We start from the raw sequence: 26,230 nt of genomic DNA on the forward strand, positions 1-26,230 counted from the left end.
CTCTCCACCCCTCCCCCTCACAAAAGTAAACATTAAACGAAGTTTTTAAAAAATGTAAATGATGTTTTCTTCTAGTTTTGTTTTAATTTCATTTTTTTAGAATATTGAAATTTTAGAAACATTTGGAATTTGAAAGAAAGTAGGTATTCAGCTGGCTGCTTTTTATCTTTTTCCTGAAAGATTATTTCAGTATCATTACTTGACTAAGCCATCTTTTTCTTGATTTAAAATAGTATGTATATTATGTATTAAATTTCCATACATAGTTGTTTTTTTTTTGTTGTTGTTGTTTGTTTTTTTTTAAATAAACCCTTTATTTTGATCCAGTAAAGACCACCAGGGTTATATATCTTTAGGCTGACAAAGGTTAATTAACTTGCATCTGTGAGGGAGACCACACACCAGAAGAACTGTCAGCATTTTACTAAATAAAGAAGGGATAGGGTTATTATAGGATTTTGGACAAGGGCGGAGTTTAGACAAAATTTAAATGAAGCAATATTTGATAAGTTTGAAGTACAGCAAGGCTGTGATGTCAGGGGGTTAATTAACATCAGGCTGGGCTGAGAAGCAAACTCAAAGTCCTATTTCCTTAGAGACTACACAGTTAAGATAAATGTGGAATGTTGTGTCTGGGATACCCTATCTGAAATTCTGAGTTGGAAATTAAGCCTGTTGCTGTTTGATTAATGATCTATCATCCATACAAGAATGGGATGTTCCAGTCTCGCTCATATACTTTCAGATAGCTTAGTTCTGACAGTGTGGTTGTGAAGAAGTCTCTCAGCACTATGTCTGTAGTACTAATTAATAAGCATTAAAATTTTTTTTCTTTACAGAATCATAGATAAATTGATATGTCTGTTTAGCATGAATATCAAATTGTTTTAATTACTATATCACTGTTTATTGTAGGTAATATATTTTAATCTCTGGTGGGATTCATCTGCTCTCCATCCTGCAGTGTTCCTTTCAGGAACTTCCCAGTTATACTCACATATTTATTTTTCAAACATTAAGAATAACTTTTTACCACAAAAATCTTGTATTTTAAGTGACTCCATTAAGCTTAGTCTGACCCCACACCCCTTTCCAGAATTTCCCCGGTATATTCTCATGCTTATTTTTACAAAGCTTTTAAATGTTTCTTACCGAGTTATTTAACTTTTTTAAATCATCTTGTATTTTAGTTTGGATGATGTTACATACATAGATTAATTTGGAGAAAATCGGCATTGTTATCATTGATTCTTTTTTTTCCAATGTTTTATTGTGATAAAATACACATACAATTTAACATTTTAACCATTTTTAAGTGTATGTTTCAGTGGTGTTAAGTACATTGATATTGTTGTGCAACCATTACTACCATCTATCTCCAGAACTCTTTTCATCTTGCAAAACTGAAACTCTATACCCATTAAACAAGAACTTTCCATTGCCCCCAGTCTCTGGCAACCACCATTCTTCTTTCTATCTCTCTGGTTTTAATTGAGTGTCTCCTGTAAATAGAATTATATAGTATTTGTCTTTTTGTGGCTGGCTTATTTCATTCAGCATAACGTCAAAAGTTCGTCCATGTTATAACATGCGTCAAAATTTCCTTTCTTTTAAGGACTGAATAATATTCCGTTGTATGCACATAACACATTTTGCTTATCCATTTATCCATCGATGGACACTTGGATTACTTCCACATTTAAGCTATTGTGAATAATGCTGCTATAAACACAGTTATACAGATATCTCTTTGAGACTCTGCTCCCAATGCTTTGGGTCATAAACCCAGAAGTGGAAGTACTGGATCCTGTGGTAATTCTAACTTTTTAATTTTTTGTGTAACTATCATACTGTTTTCCATAGTGGCTGTACATTTTACCTTACAGTGCACACGTGTTTGCACTTCTCCACATCCTCACCAACACTTGTTATTTTAATAGTGGCCGTCCTATTGTATCTCATTGTAGTTTTGTTGGCATTTTCCTGATGATCAGTGACGTTGAGCATCTTTTTCATCCTCAACATGCTCATGCTTATCTGCCATTTATGTGTCTTGTTTGGAGAAATGTCTGTTCAAGTCCTTTGCCCATTTTGTTGGTTTTGTTGTTATGTTTTAGGAGTTCTCTAATGTATTCTGGATATTAATCCATCAGATAGATGACTTAGAGATATTTCTTCCATTCTGTGGGTTGCCTTTTTACTTTGTTGATAATGTCTTTTTTTTTTTAAGTTTTTATTTATTTATTTTGAGAGAGAGGTAGACTACCAGGGGTATATATCGTTAGGCTGACAAAGGTGACAAACTGTGAGATGGTGACCTGAGCTGAAGTCAGATGCTCAACTGACTGAGCCACCCAGGTGTCCCTGTTGATAGTGTCTTTTGATACACAGTATTTTAAAACTTTCATGAAGGCCAGTTTGACTACTTGTCTTTTGTTGCATGTGCCTTTGATGTCCTATCCAAGAAATTGTTCCCAATTCCAATATCATTTTTTCTTCTAAGAGTTTTATAGTTTTAGGTCTTATGTTTAGGTCGTTTATCTATTTTGAGTTGATTTTTGTGTATGGTGTTAGGTAAGGGTCTGGTTTCATTCTTTAGCATGTAGATATCCTGTTTTCTGAGCACCTTTTTTGAAAGACTGCCCTCTGTTCTTGTATGGACTTGGTCCATTTGTTGAAAATCTTTTAACCATAAATGCAAGGGTTTATTTCTGGGCTCTCTATTTTATTCCATTGGTCTATATGTCTTATCTTTATGCCAGTGCCACTATTTTGATTATTGTAGCTTGAGTATGCAAAAAAATATTTATGTTCTCATGGAACAGTAACAAAAAGGTATTCTCACTTTTGATTTTCTGAATCTGAAATTGTGGGAATATTTTTAAAAATAGAATTATAGCTTGAAACAATACAATTTGATTTTAACTTGGTTGTGAACTGTTATATAATTTTTGGAATGTTTATTGTTTCTTATCCTTACATGCTTTTTCAGGATTCATAAAATTCCATGGTCCTTTCTAGCACTAAGGTTGTGTAACCATGCTCAAAATACATCAGGGTCATTAGGTGACAGCTGTGTGTTAATTTTCTATTTCTATAATCTTAATAAATTAGTACTAGAAAATGCTTTTAGTGTCTCTGTCTCAGAATTAATATGTAAGTCTATTATAGTTAATTTGAGTTTAGATACGTCAAAGGAAAGAATATAGTTCATATTGTATGTCTGTTTTATGCCTTTAGGTTTCAAATGATGGATCCATATATGATTTTTTTATTTAGTAAATTAGATGGTATATAGATCTCTGTTTGCAGAAATCATTTCACCTGTATTCCTCCCTTCAGTAAGACAAACATGCAAACATTTGAATGCTTTTTGTAAGCCAGAGAGTGTGTTAGGTGCTAGAGATGTAGAGATAAGAACCTATCCATTTTTCTTAAGGACCTCTTAGTCTAGTGGGGAAGAAATGCACATTCTATTATGCAGTATGATATATACATAGTAGGAGGTGTGAATAAAGGAACAAGGAGACATTTGAGAGAAAGCAGTTAATTTGACCATGGGCATTAGGGAAAAGTGATCATGGAAAGTACCAAAACTAAGAAACCTTGAAAGAATTTGGCATCTATCCAGTAGACAAAATCGAGGAAGGCACACCATGCAAAAAGAATAGAATGGCTGAAGTCATCCATATGAAAGGTCATGTCAAACGGGAGAATGGCTGACTGCTCTTTACAGATAAGGGAGTATGAGAAATAAGAGAGCAGGAAGATAAACTAGAGCCAGTCTTCTGTACCAGGTAAGAAGTATGGACTTCATCCTGTGGCATTGGAAAATACATGTTTTTTAAACAAGACTGCTGTGTGAAGCCTCTATGAAGTTGTTGGTTAAGAGAAGTTAAAAGACCTGAGCATGGAGAAAAATGATCAAGACCTGGAGAGAGAAAAGTGTCATTTTGGAGGGATAAAATAGATGTGGAGATATAATCAGATTTGGGGGTTTGGGAGAAGAATAAAGAGGTAGATGCTTTGCTCCCTTATTTCAAGCCAGCTAATGTTTATTGCACTATCATCTTGTGGGAAGCATCATAGTTGGTAACTCTGAGAGGAAAGATACTATTTTATGCCTTCTGGTAGTTTACATTCTGTGAACAGAAGAGTCTCCTTTGCATTGAGTAGTTAACTATTTTAACGATTTGTATTACTGTTTGTATCAAAAAGGGAGGCTGAATATAGCATGGTCCATTTTGGGTTCTGTTCACCCAGAAATCAAAACTCTCAAGCGTCCATCCTATTTTTCATGATCCAGCAAGCTACCACCCACCATTCAATATTTTTTGGAGAAAATTTTTTTTATCAGAATAATGTAGCAGTTCTCAAAGTGTGGTCCAGGGAAAGTGAGATCTCTTAGACCCTTTCACGAAGACTATAAAATAAAAAATTATGATACTAATATCAATATTTGCTTTTTTAATTCACTCTTTCTCCCATAAATGTATAGTCAGATTTTTAAGAAGCTACATGTTATATGCCATTGCAAAAAAATTAAATGCAGAAGGAGATATGGAATTCTAGATCCAGTGGTCTTCTATTAAACCAGATACTGAGATTTATAAAAATTTAAAGCAATGCCACTCTTCTCTTTCATTTTTTTATAAAATAAAATATTTTCCATAAAATGTTATTTATGTTAACAGGTAGTGCGTTTGCCATTATTACTTATGAATAAATGAATATTTAAAAACTTTTTATGTTTTAATTTCTAATAAAAATCTAATCAGTGAATATAACCTATAAAAACAAAAGCTGTTTGAGGTCCTCACTAATTAAGTATTTAAAGGGATACAAGAGTATAATTTTTGATAGCTGCTTAAGTAATGTATACTCATTAAACTCAACTTGGAAACATGTGGGGAAAAAAATCTTAGTTGCCCCTACTCCTAACACTGATATTAGAAGTTAGAATTAAAATTAGAAATGAGAAATTATTAACATTTTGGCATATTTTTCTAGTCTTTTTTTAAGGATTTTTTTTAAAGCACAGAGTTGGAATAACATTGTATGTAAAACTCTGCGTGCTTTTTTTCACTTGTGTTCTAACCGTGTTTCCATGTCATAATGCAATCTTTAAAAAACATTTTAGTGATTGTAAAGCGTTGTATTTAGTTAATGTACTTTATATAATTTTTCCTTTTATTCTAACTTTTGACCATGAATCTTTCTTTCATTTAGCAAACACTTGAGAGTTTATGTGCAGGCACTGTTCATAAATGCTTTTTTATATTTTGTTAAGATGATTGCCTTAGATTAAAAGTTGAGTCAGTGAGCTACACTTTGAAGGCAAAGAGGGAATATACTAAAGAAAATCTTAACTTGTCTTTTGAGTGTTTTATATTATCAGGTCACATGGCAAATTCTCAAATGTATTAGGTATTTACACAACTCTTTTAGCCTGCATAGCATTGTGGAAAGACTAAGTGAATGAATTTAAAGAAGAGTCTCCTTTGCATTGAGTAGTTAACTATTTTTATTTGCTAGATCATATTTTAGGGCAGTGTTATTTTTAATTTGTGATTCAGATGTACAAGTGACTGACTGTGCATATTTTCCCAGGTTCCAGACCTGCATCTTTTGACAGCTTGCTCAACATTTCTGAATCAGTGCCCTGCTGGCACTTTACGATAGATACAATATAATACACCAAATATTGATCTGACCAAAGTCTGTCATATTTTTAAAATATCTCTACTCATTACTCATACTTGTTGGATAGTTTAGGTATAAAATTCTAGGTTGGAAATGATTTCTCCTCAGAATTTTGAAGGATTTTCTCCATTGCTTTCTAGCTTTCAGTGTTGCTGTTTGAAAGTCCAAACCATTTCATTGTTGTTTCTTTGCCTCTTTCTCTGAAAGCGTACAGAATAGTTTGACCAAATTGCTCTGAAATTACTTGATACTATATCTTTTTTGGGTCTGTTTTTATTCAGAGTGCTAGCTATCATTGGATCCTTTCAGTCTGGAAACTTCCTTGAAATATTTAATTGTTGATACCTTCCCTTTTTTTTTATCTGCCCTTATAAATTGATCTTATCAATTTTCTCTCTTGTTTTCCATCACTTTATCTTTTTGTTTGCTCACTTTTGGGGTGATTTCCTTAACTTTATCTTATGCCTCTTCTATTCAATAGGTTTTTTATTTTCTTATATTTTAATTTATTGGATTTCTTTTTGTCCTCATATATTTTTTTAAGCTACTGTCTTATTCTTGTTTCAGAAATAGAATGCCATGACATTTTTTCTCTTAGGATATCAGTGATTGGGGGTTTTTTTTTTAGTTTTAATCTTATCATCTCTTCCATGTTGCTTTAAATTTGACTTTGTTGGTGTTTTTCTCTCATATTAAAGGCATTCCTTAAAATATCTGGTGATTCTTAAGTGGTTATTCATATTTTAGAGTAGATACTAAAAAGCTAATTAAAATCTCTATATACATTTTTGGGGCTATACGGTATTCACTGTACAATGATTGGATTGGAATGATAGATTGCTGAACCTGTTGGGGATTCCATAGAGCAAATTAAACCAAATGATTTTTAACTTTCCCAGTCCTAAAGTGCCTAGAGCAGATGATGCTAATGCTTTGTCTAAGGGCCCATGTCTTCTTCCTGTTCACAGGGTCCTGATGTATTTTCATTCCCATTATCTGTCTTCTAAGGTTTTTGTTGCAGGGCTGCCCTCACACTGCCAGGGCCTGCTTTGCCAATGTATAAGCTATGGAAGTGTCTGGGAAATTTATTTCCTAAAGAGAGCCCTTAACCAGTGATTAATTGGTTATAACTCAGGTGTGGCTTGCATTGCCTCCAGAACTGCCCTATGGGACTGAGCTAAAATCACCTTCCATGGGATTTTACATGACCTCCTTCCCTTCCCTGTCCTATTTCCTTGTGTTTTTCCATGGAATAATTTCTCATAAACCTCATCTCATAGTTCCTTTTCTGAAGACCCAGCTTCAGATGGGCTAATGTTTGGGCTTCATTCCCTTTGATAATGTATTGTTTTGCAGTGAGATTAGACTGATTTTTTTTTTTAATGCTATCTTTATTTTGGACTGTCTTTGTCAGATATTTATATATCAAACTTTTACATAAAAGAAGAATTGGTTAAGTTCTGCTTAACTTTTGGAATGATTCATGTAGTACAGGCATACCTCAGAGATATTGTGAGTTCAGTTCCAGACCACTGCAATAAAGCAAATACCACAATGAAACAAGTCAGTTGAATTTTTGGTTCTCTGTGCATATAAAAGTTATGTTTACACTATAGTCTGTTAAGGGTGCAGTATCATATGTCTCAAAATGTACATACCTTAATTTACCTTATTGAAATATACTTTATTACTAAAAAAATGTTAATCATCATCTGAGCTTTCAGTGAGTCATAATCTTTTTGCTGGTGGAGGGTGTTGCCTCCCTGTTGATAGCTGCTGACTGATCAGGGTGGTGGTTGCTAAAGATTGGGGTGGCTGTGGCAATTTCTTAAAATAAACAATGAAGTTTGCCACATGCATTGAATCTTCCTTCATGAATGATGTGTCTGTAGCATAGATACTATTTGATAGCATTTTACCACAGTACAACTTCTTTCAAAGTGGGAGTCAGTCCTCTCAAATCCTGCCAATGCTTTATCAACTAAGTTTATGTAATATTCTAAATCCTTTGTTGCCATGTCAACAATCTTTACAGGAGTAGATTCCATCTCAAGAAATGGCTTTCTTTGCTCATCCTCAAGAAGCAACTCCTCATCCATTCAAGTTTTTTCATGAGATTGCAGCAATTCAATTACATCTTCAGGCTTCATTTTTAATTCTATTTATCATGCTGTTTCTAACATATCAGCAGGTACTTACTCCTTATTTTTACTTTGAGAGAGATAGAGAGAGAGCACATACAGAAGTGGGAGAGGGACAGAGAGAAAGGGAAAGAGAGAGAATCCCAAGCAGGCTCTGCACCGTCAGTGCAGAGCCAGATGTGGGGCTTGAACTCATGAACTATAAGATCATGACCTGAGTTGGAGTCAGACACTTAACCGATTGAACCATCCAGACACCCCTCCTTTGAAATCTTGAACCCTTCAAATTCATTCCCAAGGGCTGGAAGCAGCTTCTTCCAAACTCCCGTACAGGGTGATATTTTGACTTATTCCCATGAACCATGAATGTTCTTAATGCCCTATAAAATATTGACTCCTTTTCAGAAGGTTTTTCATTTATTATACCCAGCTCTATCAGAGGAATCACTATGTATGGCAGCTATAGCCTTAGAAAATGTATTTCTTAAATAATAAGACTGGAAAGTCGAAAATTACTCTTTGACCTATAGGCCGCAGAATAGATGTTGTATTAGGAGACATGAAAACAACTTTAATCTTGTCCATCTCTACTAGAGCTCAGAGTAACCAAGTACGTTGTCAATGAGCAATAATATTTTGAAAGGAAATCTTTTGTTTTTTGAGTAGTTGGTCTTAACAGTAGGCTCAAAATGTATTTTTAAATTATTTTTTTAATGTTTATTTTTGAGAGAGAGAGACAGAGTGCAGGTAGGGGAGGTGCAGAGTGAGAGGGAGACACAGAATCGGAAGTAGGCTCCATGCTCTGAGCCATCAGCACAGAGCCCAACACGGGCTCAAACTCACAGAACACAAGATCATGACCTGAGCTGGAGTCGGACATTTAAGGGACTGAGCCATGCAGGCACCCCAGGCTCAAAATTTAAATAAACAATGTTGTAAACCGATACGATGTTACCCAGGCTTTGTTCTATTTTTAGAGCACAGGCAGAATAGATGGAGCATAATTCTTAAGGGGCTCAAGCATTTTCAGAATGTTAAATGAGCGTTTGCTTCAACTTAAAGTTACCAGCTGCATTAGCCGCTAACGAGAGAGTCATCCTGTCCTGTGATGCTTTGAAGCTGAGTCCAATCTGGTTCTCAAAGTCCTGGATGGCATCTTCTTCCAACAGAAGACCGTTTTGTCTACATTGAAAATCTGTTGTTTGGTGGAGCTATTTTCATTAATTATCTTAAATGGATTTCCCTGGATAACTCAGAGCTTCTACATCAGCACTTGCTGCTTCACTTTATACTGTTATCTTACAGAGATGGCTTCTTTCCCTTTAACCTCATGAACCAACCTCTGCCACCTTCAAACTTTTCTTGTGCAGTTCCTCATTTCTCTCAGCCTTCATAAAATTGAATGGAGTTAGGGCCTTGCTCTAGATTAGGCTTTGGCTTAAGGGAATGTTGTGGCTAGTTTGATATTCTATCTAGACCACTGAAGCATTCTCCATATCAGCAATAACTAAGCCAGCTATTTAGCTTGCTTATCACTCATGAGTTCACTAGAGTAACACTTTTTTCTGTAAGAACTTTTCCTTTGTATTCACAACCTAGCTTTTTGGCACAAGAAGCCTAACTTTTGGCCTATCTTGGCTTTCAACATACCTTCCTCTCTAAGCTTGATCATTTCTAACTTTTAAAGTGAGAGATATGTGACTCTTCCTTTCACTTGAACATGAAGAGACCATTTTAGGCTTACTGATTGGCCTAATTTCAATATTGTTGTGTTTCAGGGAATAGAGAGGTCTTGGGGGAGAGAAAGAGGAATGACCAGTTAGTGGAGCAGTCAGAACACACACATTTATCAATTAAGCTCACCGTCTTATATGGGTACAGTTCATGGCACCCCAAAACAATTAGAACAGTAACATCAAAGATCACTGATCAGAAATCACTATAACAAATATAATAATGAAAAAGTTTGAAATATTGTGACAACTGCCAAATTGTGATGCAGAGGCATGAAGTGACATGCTGTTGGAAAAATAACACCAATAGACGTGCTGGACAAAGTCACTACAGGTCTTTAATTTGTAAAAAAAAAAATGTATCTGCAAGGCACAATAAAGCAAAGTGCAGTAAAATGAGGTATGCCTGTATAAAAATTATGTGTTTTGAAAGATTTAAGTATTTTATCCAAGAAAAGCCTGGACCTCTTTGAAGTCTGGCTCTTTATTTCCTTTGTGGTTATTTGTCCATTTAGTTTTTATACCTGGAGTCAGTTTTGATAATTTACATTCTTAGAGAAATGTGTTTCATTTAAGTTTTCATGTTTAATAGCTATTTATTATATAAAATGTTCTCGTGTGCATGTGTGTGTGTGTGTTTTAATTTTATCTGTGAATGTGGATATAGTTTAAATCCTGATTGGAGCAAACCAAGTGTAAAAAAGACATTTGTGAACTAATTGAAGCAATTTGATTATAGAAGACAGTTGTGGAAATTTGATTACATACTTGAGTTGGATGAGTCCAAAGAATTATTGTTAATTTTTTTAGGTGTTGATAATTTTGTTAGGCATTTGGTAATGGCTTTTTGTTTTATTAGTTTTATCTATTTTAAATTTTATTGATTTCTGTTATTATTTCACTCATTTTGCTTGCTTTAGGATTATTTTGTTTGTGCTTCTTGAAGTGGGACCTGGCGTTAAATGATTTGAAACTTTTTCTCTTTTCTAATGTAAGCATTTAGTGCTTGCTATAAGTTTTCCTTAGCACTGCTTTAACTGTGTCCCTCTGTTTTTAAACTCTTTCATTGCTGCTTTTGTGTCCCTGTATAATTAACAATACTGTAAATTCCATGAAGGCAGAGAAAGATACTTTGTTTTAGCTTTTCCCAGTATTTAGCACATTGCCATGTAATTGTAAATGATTTTTGAACGTCAAGACTTGCATATAGTAATTCAGATTGACTGCTCAACTTAATAATCTGGAATTGTAAAGAAACAAAATTAGTAGAAATATTCTCAAAATGTTACAAGAAAACTGTAAGAGAATATGCAAGTAAAATTTTATTCTCTGTAACAGAAGCTTTAATTTTTTTTAGTGAAAAATGTATTGGAAGCAAGAAAGGGGTTAAGTCTCAGCAATAAGCCTTTTTGTTTAAGAATTCATATAAAGAAATATTTGAAATATTAGAAGGATTACTGTAGGAGAGCAGAAGCATGAAAATTTAGTCTGAAACCAGTTCCGATCTCTCAACTACTCTCTTAATATTTTCAGTCTTTCTTGGAGCCTATGGACTTTTCATTTTTTTTTGTATCTTTTTTACATCTCAAGATTTATGAATAGAGCAAAAATGGTTTCTTCTAGAATCTGCTGGTAACAATCTTCTTATCTTCCATTTAAAGATAATTTTAGAAAGAAAGGGGGAAGACTATGGAAAGTTGATGGGTGACTATACATGCAAGTGTGGTATAAGTGGGAAAAAAACTATTAACTTTAAGTGAAATGTGAGTTAGAATCCTAACTTACCATGTAGGCTGTGTGGTTTGGGTCAATTTCATTAATTTTTCTGAAACTCATTTTCCTCATTTGTAATAGGAGATACTACTATCAAGTTTTCCAGTTGTTGTGAGGATCAGAGAAAACATATAAAAGTTTTAAACATATTTGCCTCATATAGTATATTTGTAAGCATTTATACAGTGTTGTCATTATATAAGATTCATCTCAATTTTTTAAGGGAAGCTTTTTAGGGAAAATATCAACAATCATTTTAATGTGGTTTGAAGAGACAACTACATGTTGAATATGTAAATATAGCAAATGAATACTATAAACTAGAACAAATTATAAATAATAGAATGATAACCTTGGCAGAATATAGCATAAAGTACCAAAATTTAAAAACAACAAAAACACAGGGGCGCTTGGGTGGTTCATTCATTTAAACGTCCTACTCTTGGTTTTGGCTCTGGTCATGATCTGGTTTGTGGGATTGAGCACCACATCAGGCTCAGCACTGGCAGCATGGAACCTGCTTGGGACTTTCTCTCTCCCTCTCTCTCTCTGCCCCTCCCCCATTCGTGTCTTTCCCTCTCTCTAAAATAAAAATAAAGAATAAAAATAAAAACAAGGGGCACCTTGGTGGCTCAATATCCGACTTTGGCTCAGGTCATGATCTCACGGTCTGTGAGTTCAAGCCCCGCATCGGGCTCTGTGCTGGCAGCTTGGAGGCTAGAGGCTGCTTTGGATTCTGTCTCCCTCTCTCTCTGCCCTTCCACCGCTCATGCTCGCGCGCGCTCTCTCTCTCTCTCTCTCTCTCTCTCAAAAATAAATAAACATTAAAAAGAAAAAATTTAAAAAATAAAAAAAACACTGAAAGCCTTGGATTTTAGGGACTTTATTGTGAATTCCCTTGACTTTTTAAAATCCTGAAAATTAGGGGCGCCTGGGTGGCGCAGTCGGTTAAGCGTCCAACTTCAGCCAGGTCACGATCTCACAGTCTGTGAGTTCGAGCCCCGCGTCAGGCTCTGGGCTGATGGCTCGGAGCCTGGAGCCTGTTTCCGATTCTGTGTCTCCCTCTCTCTCTGCCCCTCCCCCGTTCATGCTCTGTCTCTCTCTGTCCCAAAAATAAATTTAAAAAAAAGTTGAAAAAAAAAAATTAAAAATAAATAAATAAATAAATAAATAAAATCCTGAAAATTAGAGGAAGACATGATCTCATATAAAGGGTATTAAAGTCTTACTGAGAGGATATTAGTAACTGGTGGAATGATTACAAACCAAGCATAGGAGAAGAGGAGCATTTATCTACAAGGATTAAAGATTACTCTGCCCTCAGACTTTTCTGGTGTCGGTGTGAGGAGACTATGAACAATATTTACAAAGTTTGTACTTGATCAAGTTGTGCTTCTCTGCCCTCAGACTTTTCTGGCGTCGGTGTGAGGAGACTATGAACAATATTTACAAAGTTTGTACTTGATCAAGTTGTGCTTCATATATAAAGGCAGTAGTAGACAGTCTTAAGCCTGCAAGAATTTAGAATATAGCACCAATGAGCACTATTACCAAAATTACTTGCTGAAACCCAGCCAAAAAACATGACATTAATGAAGAACTCACATATAAAGGAGCTGTAATAAAAGGACTATTAATGAGCATGGAATCCAATTTAATACATATCCAAGATTAAGCAGTCATGGGAATTACTGTATAATTTATAGAATGTAAACTATGCAAAATTTTACAGAATAAAAATAGTTCACAAAAATTGAGTGTTTGGGGGAGTATATATAGGCTGATTTCCACATTTCTCACAGCAAGAAATTACTAGGTACTATCTAAAATTGAAATATGTAGTTTTCAAAAAGGGCCTCCAATTGCTTTATATTTTTCATAGTCTTTTTCTTATCTTTAGAAGAGTCATAAATTTTAGCTCTTTCAAAGTTCATTTAGAGTCATTTAATTTCCCTTTTTTTCCCCCAGTAAATTCAAGTAAATCTAACTTAATAGGTTAAATTTTTAAAATAGCGTGATTCACAGTTCTAGTTCTGTAAACCTATGGTAAAATGGTTAAGAATCTGAATTCTTTTTTTTTTTTTTTTTAATGTTTGTTTGTTTCAAGAGAAACAGTGCAAGCCAGAGAGGAGAGAGAGAGAATCCCAAGCAGGCTGTGTGCTCAGTACAGTGTCTGACACAGGACTTGATCTCACGAGCCTGGGATCATGACTTGAGCCAAAATCAAGAGTCGGACACTTATCCAACTGAGCCACCCAGGTGCCCCAAGAATCTGAATTCTTGATAGACATTGTCAGTGTGAATGTGAAGATTACTAACCTTCTTTCTGAGTTTATCTGTAAAATGGGAATGACAGTCCCTTGTTTATGGTTTACAGTTAACTTGTGTAAATCTCTCAGTACAGGGCTCAACTGTTAGCTGTAGTTCTCTCCTCATCATTCTCTGTTATTTATAAAGATGCTATTCCTATCTGTAGTGATATTACCAAATATTAATGATAGCTGTTTCTGAGTGATGGGATTTGAGGTGATTTCTTTCTTTTTCAATGTAGTTCTATACTGTTCTATATTGCTTGACTTATTTTTTACAATGAATAACACAAAGCTGTCCCTTAAAAAATAAAGTAAAAATATAAGTTTTAGTTGTCCCAGCACTTCTTTTGCATCTGAAATCTCCATTGTTGAGCCTGATAATCTGTATTTTTAAAATGTTCCCCAAGTGATTTTGATGATGTATCAGGTTTAGAAAGCAGTTGACATTGAGAACTTCCCTGCACTTAATTTCAATTAACATATTATAGGCTCCTATAATGTGCAACTTAGTTGTGTAGTGTCTTCCAATCTGGTCTCCTTCAATACTCTTTGTTAAGAATCTAAAGAGGGAGGGGGAATGGGCTAAATAAGGAGCGTTAAGGAATCTACTCCTGAGGTCATTGTTGCACTATATGCTAACTAACTTGGATGTAAATTTAGAAATTAATTAATTAATTGAATTTAAAAAATGAAATGAAAAAAAACAAAAAAGAAAAGAATCTGAAGAGTTGAGGGTGCAGATTTTTGCCAAAAATCGGAGTAGGGCTTGGGGTACATTGTACCTATATGAGGTGGCTATTTTATCGCAGGAACAGGAAAATAAAATGGGCGTAAACGGAAATTTAGTCATAAGGCAGGAGTCTTTGAAATTGGAAGGGGATGGGATAAGAACAACAGGGGTGAGCCAACACGTTTTGGCTGATAATGCTCTGGAGGAAGATGGGGGAGAGGATGGCAGCCATCCAGTGGCATCACAAAATATTTTTTAATTAAAAACAAATTTTTTAACATCCAGAAGTCAATTTTCCCTCTACTCACCCCAGAACAGGTATGTTGCTAAAAAGTGCCACCTCAGCGGAGAAAACCCTATCCATAAATATGTCACTAGTTCCCTACAAACAGTAAACCATCCCTGCTGCAAAAGTAGAGTTGTTCTGAAGCTCAGTGTCATGTGGAAAATGGTGGGGTAGCAGGTTAGTATTCATAGTTACTGGAGCTAGATGAGTACTTAATTAACTTCATATATCTGCTCTGATGATGGAAGAAATGGATTTTCTCTGGTCCTGCAGTCCTTTCCCCTTCTCAGTCACAGTGCTTTCTGTCTAAAGTGGTACTGAACACCACTGTGACTGTTGCTTTCTCCTCTAATACCAGGAGTAGTAAGACTACAGCAGTGCAAAATTCAATTGGACTGTGTCCTTCTGAGACTGTGAAGTGATTATATCTAGTATATAGTGAGGAAAGTCACAACCAGTACAAAAACAAAATCAAAACCAGTGTGCTAGAAGGCAAAGTGTCAGAGAATTAGAAGATGTGGTGTAAATTGCTTACAGTGTGGCTCCTAAATGATTCAGTGTCTGCTAATGTTACCTTAATAGCTTTCCTTCGGGTTTATTGCTTCAATCTTACTCTGACAATCTTTTTATATTTACCATAAAAAATCTAGAGTTAGGATGCCTTTCATTCACTTCTCTTGGCTTCGTGTTTGCAGTTCATGGTACTTTCAAATTACTTTTGTTGGTAAAGTCTTGATAATGTATGCTCTTACTAAAGGGAGATTTCGAGATTCTTGAGGAGATTCTTTGGCTCCCCCCCCCCCCGCCTTGTATAATGACTCAGCAGTTCTGTACATTAGTGATCATCACAGTAAATGCACTCTTAATCCCTTTATCATTTTACCCATCCCCTACCCACCTTCCCTCTGCCAACCACCAGTTTTGTGTATTTAAGACTCTGGTTTTTATCTCTTTTTCTTTCTGTTTGCTTGTTTTGTTTCTTAAATTATACATATGCGTGAAACGATATGGTATTTGTCTTTCCTGACTTCATTTAGCATTATACCCTCTAGATCCACCCATGTTATTGCAAATGGAAAGATCTCATTCTTTTTTATGGCTGAGGAATATTCCAGTGTGTGTGTGTGTGTGTGTGTGTGTGTGTGTATCACCCATCTTCTTTATCCATTCATCTATGGATGGACGCTTGGATTGCTTTTATATCTTGGGTATTATAAATAATGCTGCAGTAAGCATAGGGGTGCATATATCTTTTTATATTAGTGTTTTTTTAATTTTCTTTGGATAAATATCCAGTACTGAAATTACTGAATCATATGGTAATTCTATTTTTAAATTCTTTGAGGAATCTCCATACTGTTTTCCACAGTGGCTGTACCAACAGTGTACAAGGCTTCCTTTTTCTTCACATCTTTGCCAAAACTTGTGTTTCTGGCCATTCTGACAGGTGTGAGGTGATACTTCATTGTAGTTTTGATTTGCATTTCCCTGATGATTAGTGATATTTAGCATCTTTTCATGTGTCTATTGGCTATTTGTATGTCTTCTTTGGAAAAATATCTGTTTTCCAAAACAGATAGGCAGATTAAAAATCTGCCTATCTATTTTTAATCAGATTACTCGGGATGTTTTGGTGTTGAGTTGTAAGTTCTTTCTGTATTTCAGATAGTAACCCTTTATCGGATATATCATTTGCAAATAATCTTGAGGTTTTTAGAATTTCAAAAGAATCATTTAAACCAAGAGGGATATTTTCCCTGGGATTGTGGATTATACCTTTTGGGTGTAAGGATTTCACTAAAGACCAATCTAAATGGGGAAAAGAGGACAATAGCAAGAAAGAATTTGAGACTCCCTCTCAGGAAAAATAGCAACAAGATTGGATAAACTTATTTCTGCTTTTCCTCTGGGAAATTGGGTAGGGAAGTTGAGTGGGACATATATACTCTTCATCCAGGAAGGCCTACCTTTCTGAATTTAAGAATGCAGTTAAGGTAGAACAAAGGAAGTAAGTAAACAAGTGCCTGCCAGATGAACATAAGGGAAGGGAAGCACAAATAATATAAAACAGGGAGAGAGACAAAACACAAGAGACACTTAAATATGGAGAACAAACAGAGGGTTGGTGGAGGGGTTGTGGGAAGGGGATGGGCTAAATGGGTAAAGGGCATTAAGGAATCTACTCTTGAAATCATTGTTGCTCTATATGCTCACTAATTTGGATGTAAATTAAAAATAAATACAATAAAATAAACAAACAAGTGCCTGCCAGTTTCATATGGGTAATTTACATCTCAAGGATTAGTGAACAACTTTGCTCACACTGTCTTTCCTTTATCTTCTGCTTACCCCTTGGAATCATCCTTCTCAAATTTGAATTATTATTCTAGAGAGAACCTGTAATACGAGACATAAGAAAGCATGGTATAGCTCCATGGCTTGACAATTTTACTTATAGATTTGAGTATAAATACTTTTGTGTTAAATATATGTATATTAAATATGTATTAAAAGGAATAAAGTAAAAGGTTATTTGAGCTATTTTTTATATAAATTTTTTACTAAAGTAAATGTTAATATAGAAAAATGTGTAAATTTTTTTTTATAATGTTTTTTATTTATTTTTGAGACAGAGACAGAGCATGAGTAGGGGAGGGGCAGAGAGAGAGGGAGACACAGAATCCCAAGCAGGCTCCAGGCCCTAAGCTGTCAGCACAGAGCCCGATGTGGGGCTCGAACTCACAAACTGCTAGATCATGACCAGAGCCGAAGTTGGACGCCTAACCGACTGAGCCACCCAGGCGCCCCAATATAGAAAAATGTGTAAATCAAAAATGTAGAGCTTGGTGAATATCTCAAAGATAACTATGTAGCTACTACTTTTATTTTGATATTAGCATACTTTCTTTTTGTAAGTGTTTGAATGATACATCTTTTTCCATCCTTTTGCTCTTTCTGAATATAATGTGTGTCTCTTATAAGCAGCATATAGATTGGTTTATTTTCTTTCTCTAGTCTGGCTGGCTATCTTTATCTTTTAATTAGAGTTTTCAGTCTTTTTACATTAATGTCATTGGTGATATATTTACATTAAAATCAGTCATAATACTATTTTTTTCTGTTTATTTCATCTGTTCTTTATCCACTTCTCTTTTTTCCTTGTCTTGTATTTGATTATTATTTTATATTTCATTTTTTCTGTTTTAGTTATGTATTCTTTTTTTTTAATGATTATACTAGTAATTACTTTACACATCCGTAGTCTTTTAAAATCTAACATTAATACTTCTACTACTTCTGGACAACAATAGGATTTTAGAACACAATCTCTGTGTCCTCCCCACAATTTTTATACAAATTTTACCATTTGTTTCAATGATAGTAATATTTGTGAGATATTATGTTGTGTCATATTATATATATTTTTATATAATATCTATAATGTATACCACATAATATGAACTACCAAAAGAGAAAAAAAAGATAAATTTAACTATTTCGACAGCAAAAAAGAAGAAGACTGTGGCAAGCAGGCTTGGGTTCACAAAGGATTCTAGTTGGGAGGAACAGGAAATTCTATGTGCAAATACTGACCTATTTACCCATGTTCCACTCTAACAATGATTCTCTAAGTTACTACTCATTTTATTGAATTGTCCATAATGTGTGTTTTAGCAGCAAATAGATAAAAGTTAAATATTCTTAAAAATGTTCTCCTATATGGAAGAAATTAACTTTCCCATATGGCTAAAAGTTAATCAAGTTTTTTCCTCATAGTATGTATGCTTTATAATTTATAACATCTTGCTAATTTTTTTCTTACAGAAATAAACTTTCGGGAAATGGCCTCTAAATCTTGGCTGAATTTTTTAACCTTCCTTTGTGGATCTGCAATTGGATTTGTTTTATGTTCTCAGTTATTTAGTATTTTACTGGGAGAACAGGGTGATACCCAGCCTAATATTCTTCATAATGATCCTCATGCTAGGCATTCAGATGATAATGGACAGAATCATCTAGAAGGACAGATGAACTTCAATGCAGATTCTAGCCAACATAAAGGTATGGTTTGCTTTATTAAGGAGTAAACACAAACAGTAGTTTTCAGTCTGTGTAAGTGTTGTGAGACTTGGAAAAGGCAATTTATTTGAATTTTGTTACATACAATATCTTTTGATAAAAGTGAGCTTAATTCCTGATATTTAATGACAATTCTTGGTTTGCCTCAGCAGAAGGAAGTTGCTAAAACCCAGATTTATTTAGGGAGTACGGTATTAATTTTGAATTCATTTTTAAGTAGAGATAGTTCAGAAACTGTAATTTGGGGAAAGGCAGAACTTTCAGATTAGATTTGTTTTTGAAAATATTCATTTAGCCTAATTTTGTTATCATGGTTTATATCTGTGTCTTTCATTTTTGCTATTTTCTGATTTTAGTCTTAGTTTTTACTTAGTCTTGTCTTATAGAAATTAAAGAGATATATATAAATCTCAATTTATATATATTTTTTCAATTTATATTTTTATCAGTAGCTAAAATAACTAATCTTTTCACCTTTTAAGAGGCATAAAAACTTAAGAGGAGGAAAGAACTAAGGATGTGTTATAATGACTTCATTTTCTCCTGGTCACCTGCTTCTAACAGGATGTTCTCAATTGTGTCCTCTGGTGCCCCTTTAAGTGTTGGTTTTCCCCATGTTTCTGTCCTTTGGCTGTTTCTTTTCTTGTGTGATATCATCAATTCCTATAATTTTAGTTCCCATCTATTCTTTACTGTCTTTGTCTTAGCCCAGTTCCTAACACTGTGAAAAGACATTAACATAATTCAAAGATCTCTGCAAGTGTGATTTATTTGACAAAAAAGAATACAGCAGCTTGAAAACAATTGGAATCCTGGGATGCAGAGGGTCCCCCAGTTAAGAATTGTTTCTTGTATCTTTTTGGCAATAAGATATTTCTTTCCTGCCTCTCAGGCAGAAGCTGAGGGATGAAATACCACATCCTGGTTGAGTTATTATGAACTAGCAAGCACATGTATACTATTACAAATGATGTCATATTGTGTAAATGTTTATACAACTGATTCAGCTCTGAGTAGGTGCTCTGTGTTCTTATCATAGAGCAGTTAAACACCATCATAGAGCAATGAGCATTGCTCCAGATTGTCAAAGGATCAGTTGGAGCCATGCTTTTTCTACTAGTAGGCTGTATCAGGTCACTGCAGGCACATATATTAGGTACCTACTTGTCCTGCTCAATGGTCCACATCTGTCTAAGCTAGAAACTATGAAGTCATGGTAGATGTCTTCTTTCACTTACCAATCAATCCCATTTTCCGTAAGTTCTAACATTCTACTTCTTTACCATTTTTCAGATTTCTTCTCTCCATTCATTTCCCCTAGTACAGACCTTCAGTTGTACCCAGGTACCTACATCAACCAAACTTCACTCTACCTCTTGTCTCCTCTTATGGTGAGCTTCTACTCATTTAAAGACCTATTTTCTGCATCATCTGTTTCCTGATTTTGCTTTATCTCCCCTTCTTCTCTGTTCTGGCCAAGTTCCCGTTCCACTATTCTATAGGATTTATCAGCCACAGCTGTCTTATTCCTCAGCACATTGAACAGAGCTCTGTTTGTACAGAGCTCTACTATAGCATCGCTGTTAGTGTGTGTCACATACTGGCTTGCGTGCCAAGGTCTCCTGCAAGATTGTGAATTTTCTGTAGTAGGCCGTATGTCTTACTCATCTTTTCATCTCCTGTGCGAGCACATGCCTACAACAAAGTAATTAATAAATGAATAACTAAAAAATGAGAAAGAATATTTCTACCAAATCCCAGCAGTGAGGAGAAGGTTGTCTTGCTCAAAGTGAAACATTAGAAAGTCCTGCATCTACGAGTTTCCCTGTTCATCCAGTATTTTGTTTATCTATAGCCAGGAGTTTGGGACCCTCAAGTCCCAATGAAATATGAATGCTCTCTGAAAATAGGGTGATTTTGTTTGTTTTTGAATTGTGAATTATCGATATTCAGAGGGACAAGAGAATATTTTCAATGCATGCCCAATCTTGCCCAATGTTGTATTCCCTCTCAGTTAAGTAGAAATTTATGCCTCCAGTTGTTAATTTTTCACAGGACTGAGCTTTTGTAACTCACTGGTTGGTCTTACCTTTAAGGACATGCTTCCTCAGGATTCTGCCTGTATTATTACCACAAAAAAACTATGGTTTTGCAGGTCCATGCTGGTCCACAACCACATAAGTATTGAAATTGGGATTAAATAGTTGGAAGCTTTCATGGTAATTCAACAGAGTAATTTTTGTCTAAACTGTAAGAATTAGTACTTACACTTTGCAATATCTTTTTTAGTTTTATTTTTCTACTAATTCATTTTTTAGCATGTTTACAAAAGTATAGGTCTTTAACTATTGAAATAAAAATTGATCCTTCACCAAGCACTGGTATAGAATCTTAAAATTAGAGTCTTACTTTAAACCATTAATACTCAGAATGTGGTCCTGGCCTGACAGTGTGAATTATCTGTTACCAGTCTGCATCCAGATAAGGAGTTTGTATCAGGATGTAACTCAGTTAAGCTCGCTTTTTAGTTAGGTGGACTTTTTGTGGGGTACAGCAGGACTTCCTTGATGAAAGAAGTAATGTGTTGCTTTATATTCTGGCATAAGCTCCCTATTTCTTTACAAAGGAATACTTTGAAAAACATTGCTCTAGATAGTCTTGGAAATACTACTGATACTCTATTCTGTTTCTGATTGATGGATTTGCATTTTGGAATGAAATATGGTACTATGAGAAGTAATCTCAACTCTCTATTAACCCTGTTTCTTCAAACTGAGATGGTCATGAAAGCCTTTTTTAAAGTCACGTCAGGGTACTTGTATAAATTCCTAACAGTGAACTCTTGTGGACTCCAAAATGAACTGCTACTTCAGTAGCATGTCTTTCCTGTCTTTTAGAAGCTTATTCAGAGCAGTGAGAAATTCCTTCAGTGTTCTGTTGTGAACCAATAGAAGCTTTCTTTGTAGAATGAAGTGAAAAACAGAGACTAAGACTGTACTTTATATGTATACAAATCTCTGAGAGAACTTGGAGATTAAAATGCAGATTCAGATTCAGTAGATCTGGGGTGGGGCCTGAGATTCTGCATTTCTAATTCCCAGATGATGCTAATGCTGTTTGGTCAATAAACCACAGTTCAAATAGTAAGAATCTAAGTCATGGTGGCAGTTCTTATTAACGCCAATGAATCTCCTGGACAAGACTGACATGATACCAATAAATCAGAATGTCAATTCATATTAGGTTGAGTTTTGCTTTCTTTCAGCTAAATTACTAATGCTAGAAAGGTAAATAGAAGGGGGCCTTTGAAATTGCGTAAGAAAACGTTTTCTTCAATATAATTTATTTGCATTTTTACACCTATGTAGATATAACTCTAAAAATTTTTTGTTTAATAGATGAGAACACAGACATCGCTGAAAACCTCTATCAGAAGGTTAAAATTCTTTGCTGGGTTATGACAGGTCCTCAAAATCTAGAGAAAAAGGCCAAACACGTCAAAGCTACATGGGCCCAGCGTTGTAATAAAGTGTTGTTTATGAGTTCAGAAGAAAATAAAGACTTCCCTGCTGTGGGACTAAAAACCAGAGAAGGCAGAGATCAACTATACTGGAAAACAATCAAAGCTTTTCAGTATGTTCATGATCATTATTTAGAAGATGCTGATTGGTTTATGAAAGCAGATGATGATACATATGTTATACTAGATAATTTGAGATGGCTTCTCTCAAAATACAACCCTGAAGAACCCATTTACTTTGGCAGAAGATTTAAGCCCTATGTAAAGCAGGGCTACATGAGTGGAGGAGCAGGATATGTACTGAGCAAAGAAGCCTTGAAAAGATTTGTTGATGCATTTAAAACAGACAAATGTACACATAGTTCCTCCATTGAAGACTTAGCACTGGGGAGATGCATGGAAATTATAAATGTAGAAGCGGGAGATTCCAGAGATACCACTGGAAAAGAAACTTTTCATCCCTTTGTACCAGAACACCACTTAATCAAGGGGTATCTACCTAGAACCTTTTGGTACTGGAATTACAACTATTATCCTCCTGTAGAGGTAAGTTTAGAAATTTTATTACTGTATAAATACTTAGACTGACTTTTATTTACTTAAAAAAAACCAACCTAGCAAATAATGTGTTTCTTTGGTACCAATAACTAAGAATCTCCTTTACTCTTTTTATATAGAGTGGCGACGTATAATAAAATAGCTGAGAATATGAATGTCGGCAATAGTAATTCAATAAATATTGGTGCTATTATATGTCAGGCACTAAAAATATAGTGGTAAATATGGTCAAGTTCCAGTTCTCGTGAACCTTATAACAGTGTATTATGAATCTTACATTCTGGATGCAGAGACATACAATAAACAGGCAGACTAGTAAAGATAAAATATGATATTAGGTAGTGATAAGTGCCCTGAAGTAAAGTAAAGCTAGGTAAGGGGATAGAGAGTGACCCAGAGTGTCATGGGGTACGCTAGTTTGGGTGATTATGAAAGGTGTCTCTAAGGGGTGATTTTCGAAAAGAAATCTGAGGGAGGTTAGAGAGCAGGCTGTGTGAAGATCTGGGTAAAGAGCCTTCAAGGTTTCAGGAATGGTGCATGAAAAGACTTTTGAGGTTCAGAAAGACCTAGGTTGAAATCTTCTCCCACTTAATAGTTGAATGACTTTGGATGGACAGAATTTTCCCAAGTTCTGAGCGTGAGTTGCCTCATTTGGAAAATGGACCTGATCTACCTGTCTCACTCAATTGTAATTACAGTGTATGCCTGTCACACAGTAAGCACTTAATAAGCCTTAGCTCTCATTTGGCATCTTAGAGAATTTTATTTAAAATATATTATTTTATTAGATATCTCAGATGTACAGCTAAATATTTGAGAAGAATTAATATTTTGTACCCACTAACTAGCTTTACCAAATATTAATCTTTTGCCACATTTGCTTCCTTTTTTAGAACAAAAAAGGATATAGATACAGTTTAGGCCTGTGTACCCTCCCTAGTCCAGTTTTCTTATCTCCTTCCTCAGTGTTAACCACTATCATGAATTTAATGTTTGTCATTACCATGCATGGTTGTATCTTTTTTCCTACATATTTATGTATCCATAAATAATATATAGTATTGTTTTGTAGGTTTTTAAACAAATGGAATTATTCCATAAAAATCCTTGAACATTTGCTCTTTTCATACAACATTAAAATTTATCAACATTAATACCTGTATGTGCTTCATTAATTTAGGCTGCTATGTAATCTAAGGTATGAGTATGTGGTAATTAACCCATTCGCCTGCTGGTAAACATTTAGAAATTTGTTTCCACGTTTTCACTGTTAGGAACATTGCAGCAGTGAATGACTGAAGGAGACCAGGAATCACAAACCTAGCCATTTTTTTCGGTTCATATCTGTTATTGATTAATAATGCATGTAGGTAAGTCATTAGTACTCTCTGGCCTCTTTTTTCTGGCCCTAAGATACAAATAATACACTTCATGCTAGCATTCTCAGCTTCATAAGCCAGTTTTTTCAAATCATTATCTAGGACAGTGGTTCTCAACTGTGGGCTTTTTTGCCTCCCAGAGGACATTTGGCAAAGTCTGGAGACATTTTTTGTTGTTAGTTGGGAGGCTGCACTGGCATCTAGTGGGTAGAAACCCACAAGGTTGTAAACCCACTAGATGCTAAACATCTCACAATGCATAGGACAGCTCCCCACAATAAAGAATTATCTGGTCTAAAATGTCACTAACAGAGGTTAAGAAACCTTGACCTAGAACAACTGATCCAGTCTTTGGGTAATCAGCTTTGAAAACTTAGAAGCAAATCACTATTGCTTCCGATGTCAACTACCAGTCTGTTCTTGGTACTTAATAGCTATTCCTTACAGTAACAATAGCTATTCCTTACAGTAATTCTGCATTTAATAGGTGACAAAACTGAGACTCCAGAAAGTCAAGTAATCTGTCTTTCCTGATAGTCTAGGCAATACTGCAAACCACTCTGATTCTAAAACTTGTAATTTCCATCATGAGCTCCCCTCCATGATTAATGGGATATGTGCCCCAAAGGGAAGAGCTGAGGAATGTTAAAATAAACACTCTGTTGTTGGGATGAAATTCCACTTTAATAAACAAACAGTTTAACGTTTGATTCTGGGGTGCCTGGGTGGCTCAGTCAGTTAAGCTCCTGACTTTGGCTTAGATCGTGATCTCACAGTTTGTGGGCTCAAGCCCGACATTGGATTCTCTGCTGTCAGTACAGAGCCCACTTAAGATCGTCTGTCCCCCTCTCTGTCTGCCCCTCCCCCACTTGTTCTCTTTCTCTCTCTCTCAAAATAAACTTAAAAAAATAAATTATTTTTTAAAAAGTTCATTTCTATGTATTGAGGCTGCTTGAAACCTTATGCTAGCATTTTATTGCTATTTTAGATGCAGCAATTTCCTAGACTATAAAACAGATGTATTCCCGGTCTGCTTTTTGATAGTCTATTTTTATTTTGTTCTAGTGAGTGCTTGGGTGCTTTTTTGATGTAAACTTTTCTTAGCATAATCTGACCATTCCAAGATTACTTGATCTCTTCCCTTCTTAATTCTGTCCTCCTTCCTATCCAAACTTAAAAACATTACAAATGCATATAACAAAAACACCTAAATGCATATAAGATTTTACTGAGTATCTCATATTGGTTACACATACAGTAACAGTAAAGGGACGTCCTAATTGTTATATGTTGTAACCAGTAAAATATCCTTCTTTCCCTTTAAGAGTACTACCCACAATTCCCACCTACAAATAGGGTGTACCTAACAATATACTTTATATGAACAAAATAAATATTTCTATGATACATCATTTATTTAAATTGTAGTTGTTTTTAAAATGGATGCAAAATTTATGTTTTCTATAAAAATTTATTCAGTTACGTAAAAGACTTGGAAGTACCAAAATTGACCCAACTTCCTAGTCCTGCCTCTTCTCTCCCAGGAAGTTATATACACACAATGTGAAATCAAACTTCTGTTATTACTCATCCATCGTTTAACAAATTTTCTTCTCCCTAAGTGAATTACGATTTTCAAAGTTATCCTAAATCTCATACATATACTTTTTCTTTGTAGTAATCACTAGAAACACATTGTGGAAAATTTTTATTTTAGTCAGTGTATGAGATATTACAGTTGATCAAAGAGTTACGTTCTTAAGTTGGTTGTTTAGAACGTGTTCTTCACGCAATTCCCTTCTCCCACCACCTTCTCACTTCCCTAGAAGTAAGTTCCTTGGACTAAAGTCTGTTTCCTAGAAATCGCCTTCACCAGAGAATATGTAATCAGTCTAAATATAGTGGATTTAAAAAATGTGTAAACAGACACACACACACACACACACACACACACACACACACACATCCCTGTGTGTGAAATTGCCTTTTTTGTAGGTCAGAAATGATCAAATAAC

The 26,230-nt window shown here is 34.9% G+C and overlaps 1 protein-coding gene across 4 annotated transcripts in view; it reads left to right on the plus strand.

Annotated features, from left to right (window-relative positions):
• C1GALT1 (core 1 synthase, glycoprotein-N-acetylgalactosamine 3-beta-galactosyltransferase 1) overlaps window positions 1-26,230 on the plus strand; it is a 39,317-nt gene that overhangs the window by 7,148 nt on the left and 5,939 nt on the right. For 2 of the 4 annotated variants that reach the window (XM_042966847.1, XM_042966854.1), the window contains exons 2-3: window positions 18,504-18,740; window positions 22,157-22,824. In XM_042966847.1, coding sequence (XP_042822781.1) covers window positions 18,504-18,740; window positions 22,157-22,824 — 905 coding nt within the window. Of the gene's footprint in view, window positions 1-18,503; window positions 18,741-22,156; window positions 22,867-24,110; window positions 24,207-26,230 lie in introns of those variants that run through there. The other 2 variants (XR_006211278.1, XM_042966864.1) reach the window with 2 other exon arrangements.

Source organism: Panthera tigris, chromosome A2, assembly GCF_018350195.1.
Source record: "Panthera tigris isolate Pti1 chromosome A2, P.tigris_Pti1_mat1.1, whole genome shotgun sequence".
Taxonomy (NCBI): Eukaryota; Metazoa; Chordata; class Mammalia; order Carnivora; family Felidae; genus Panthera; species Panthera tigris.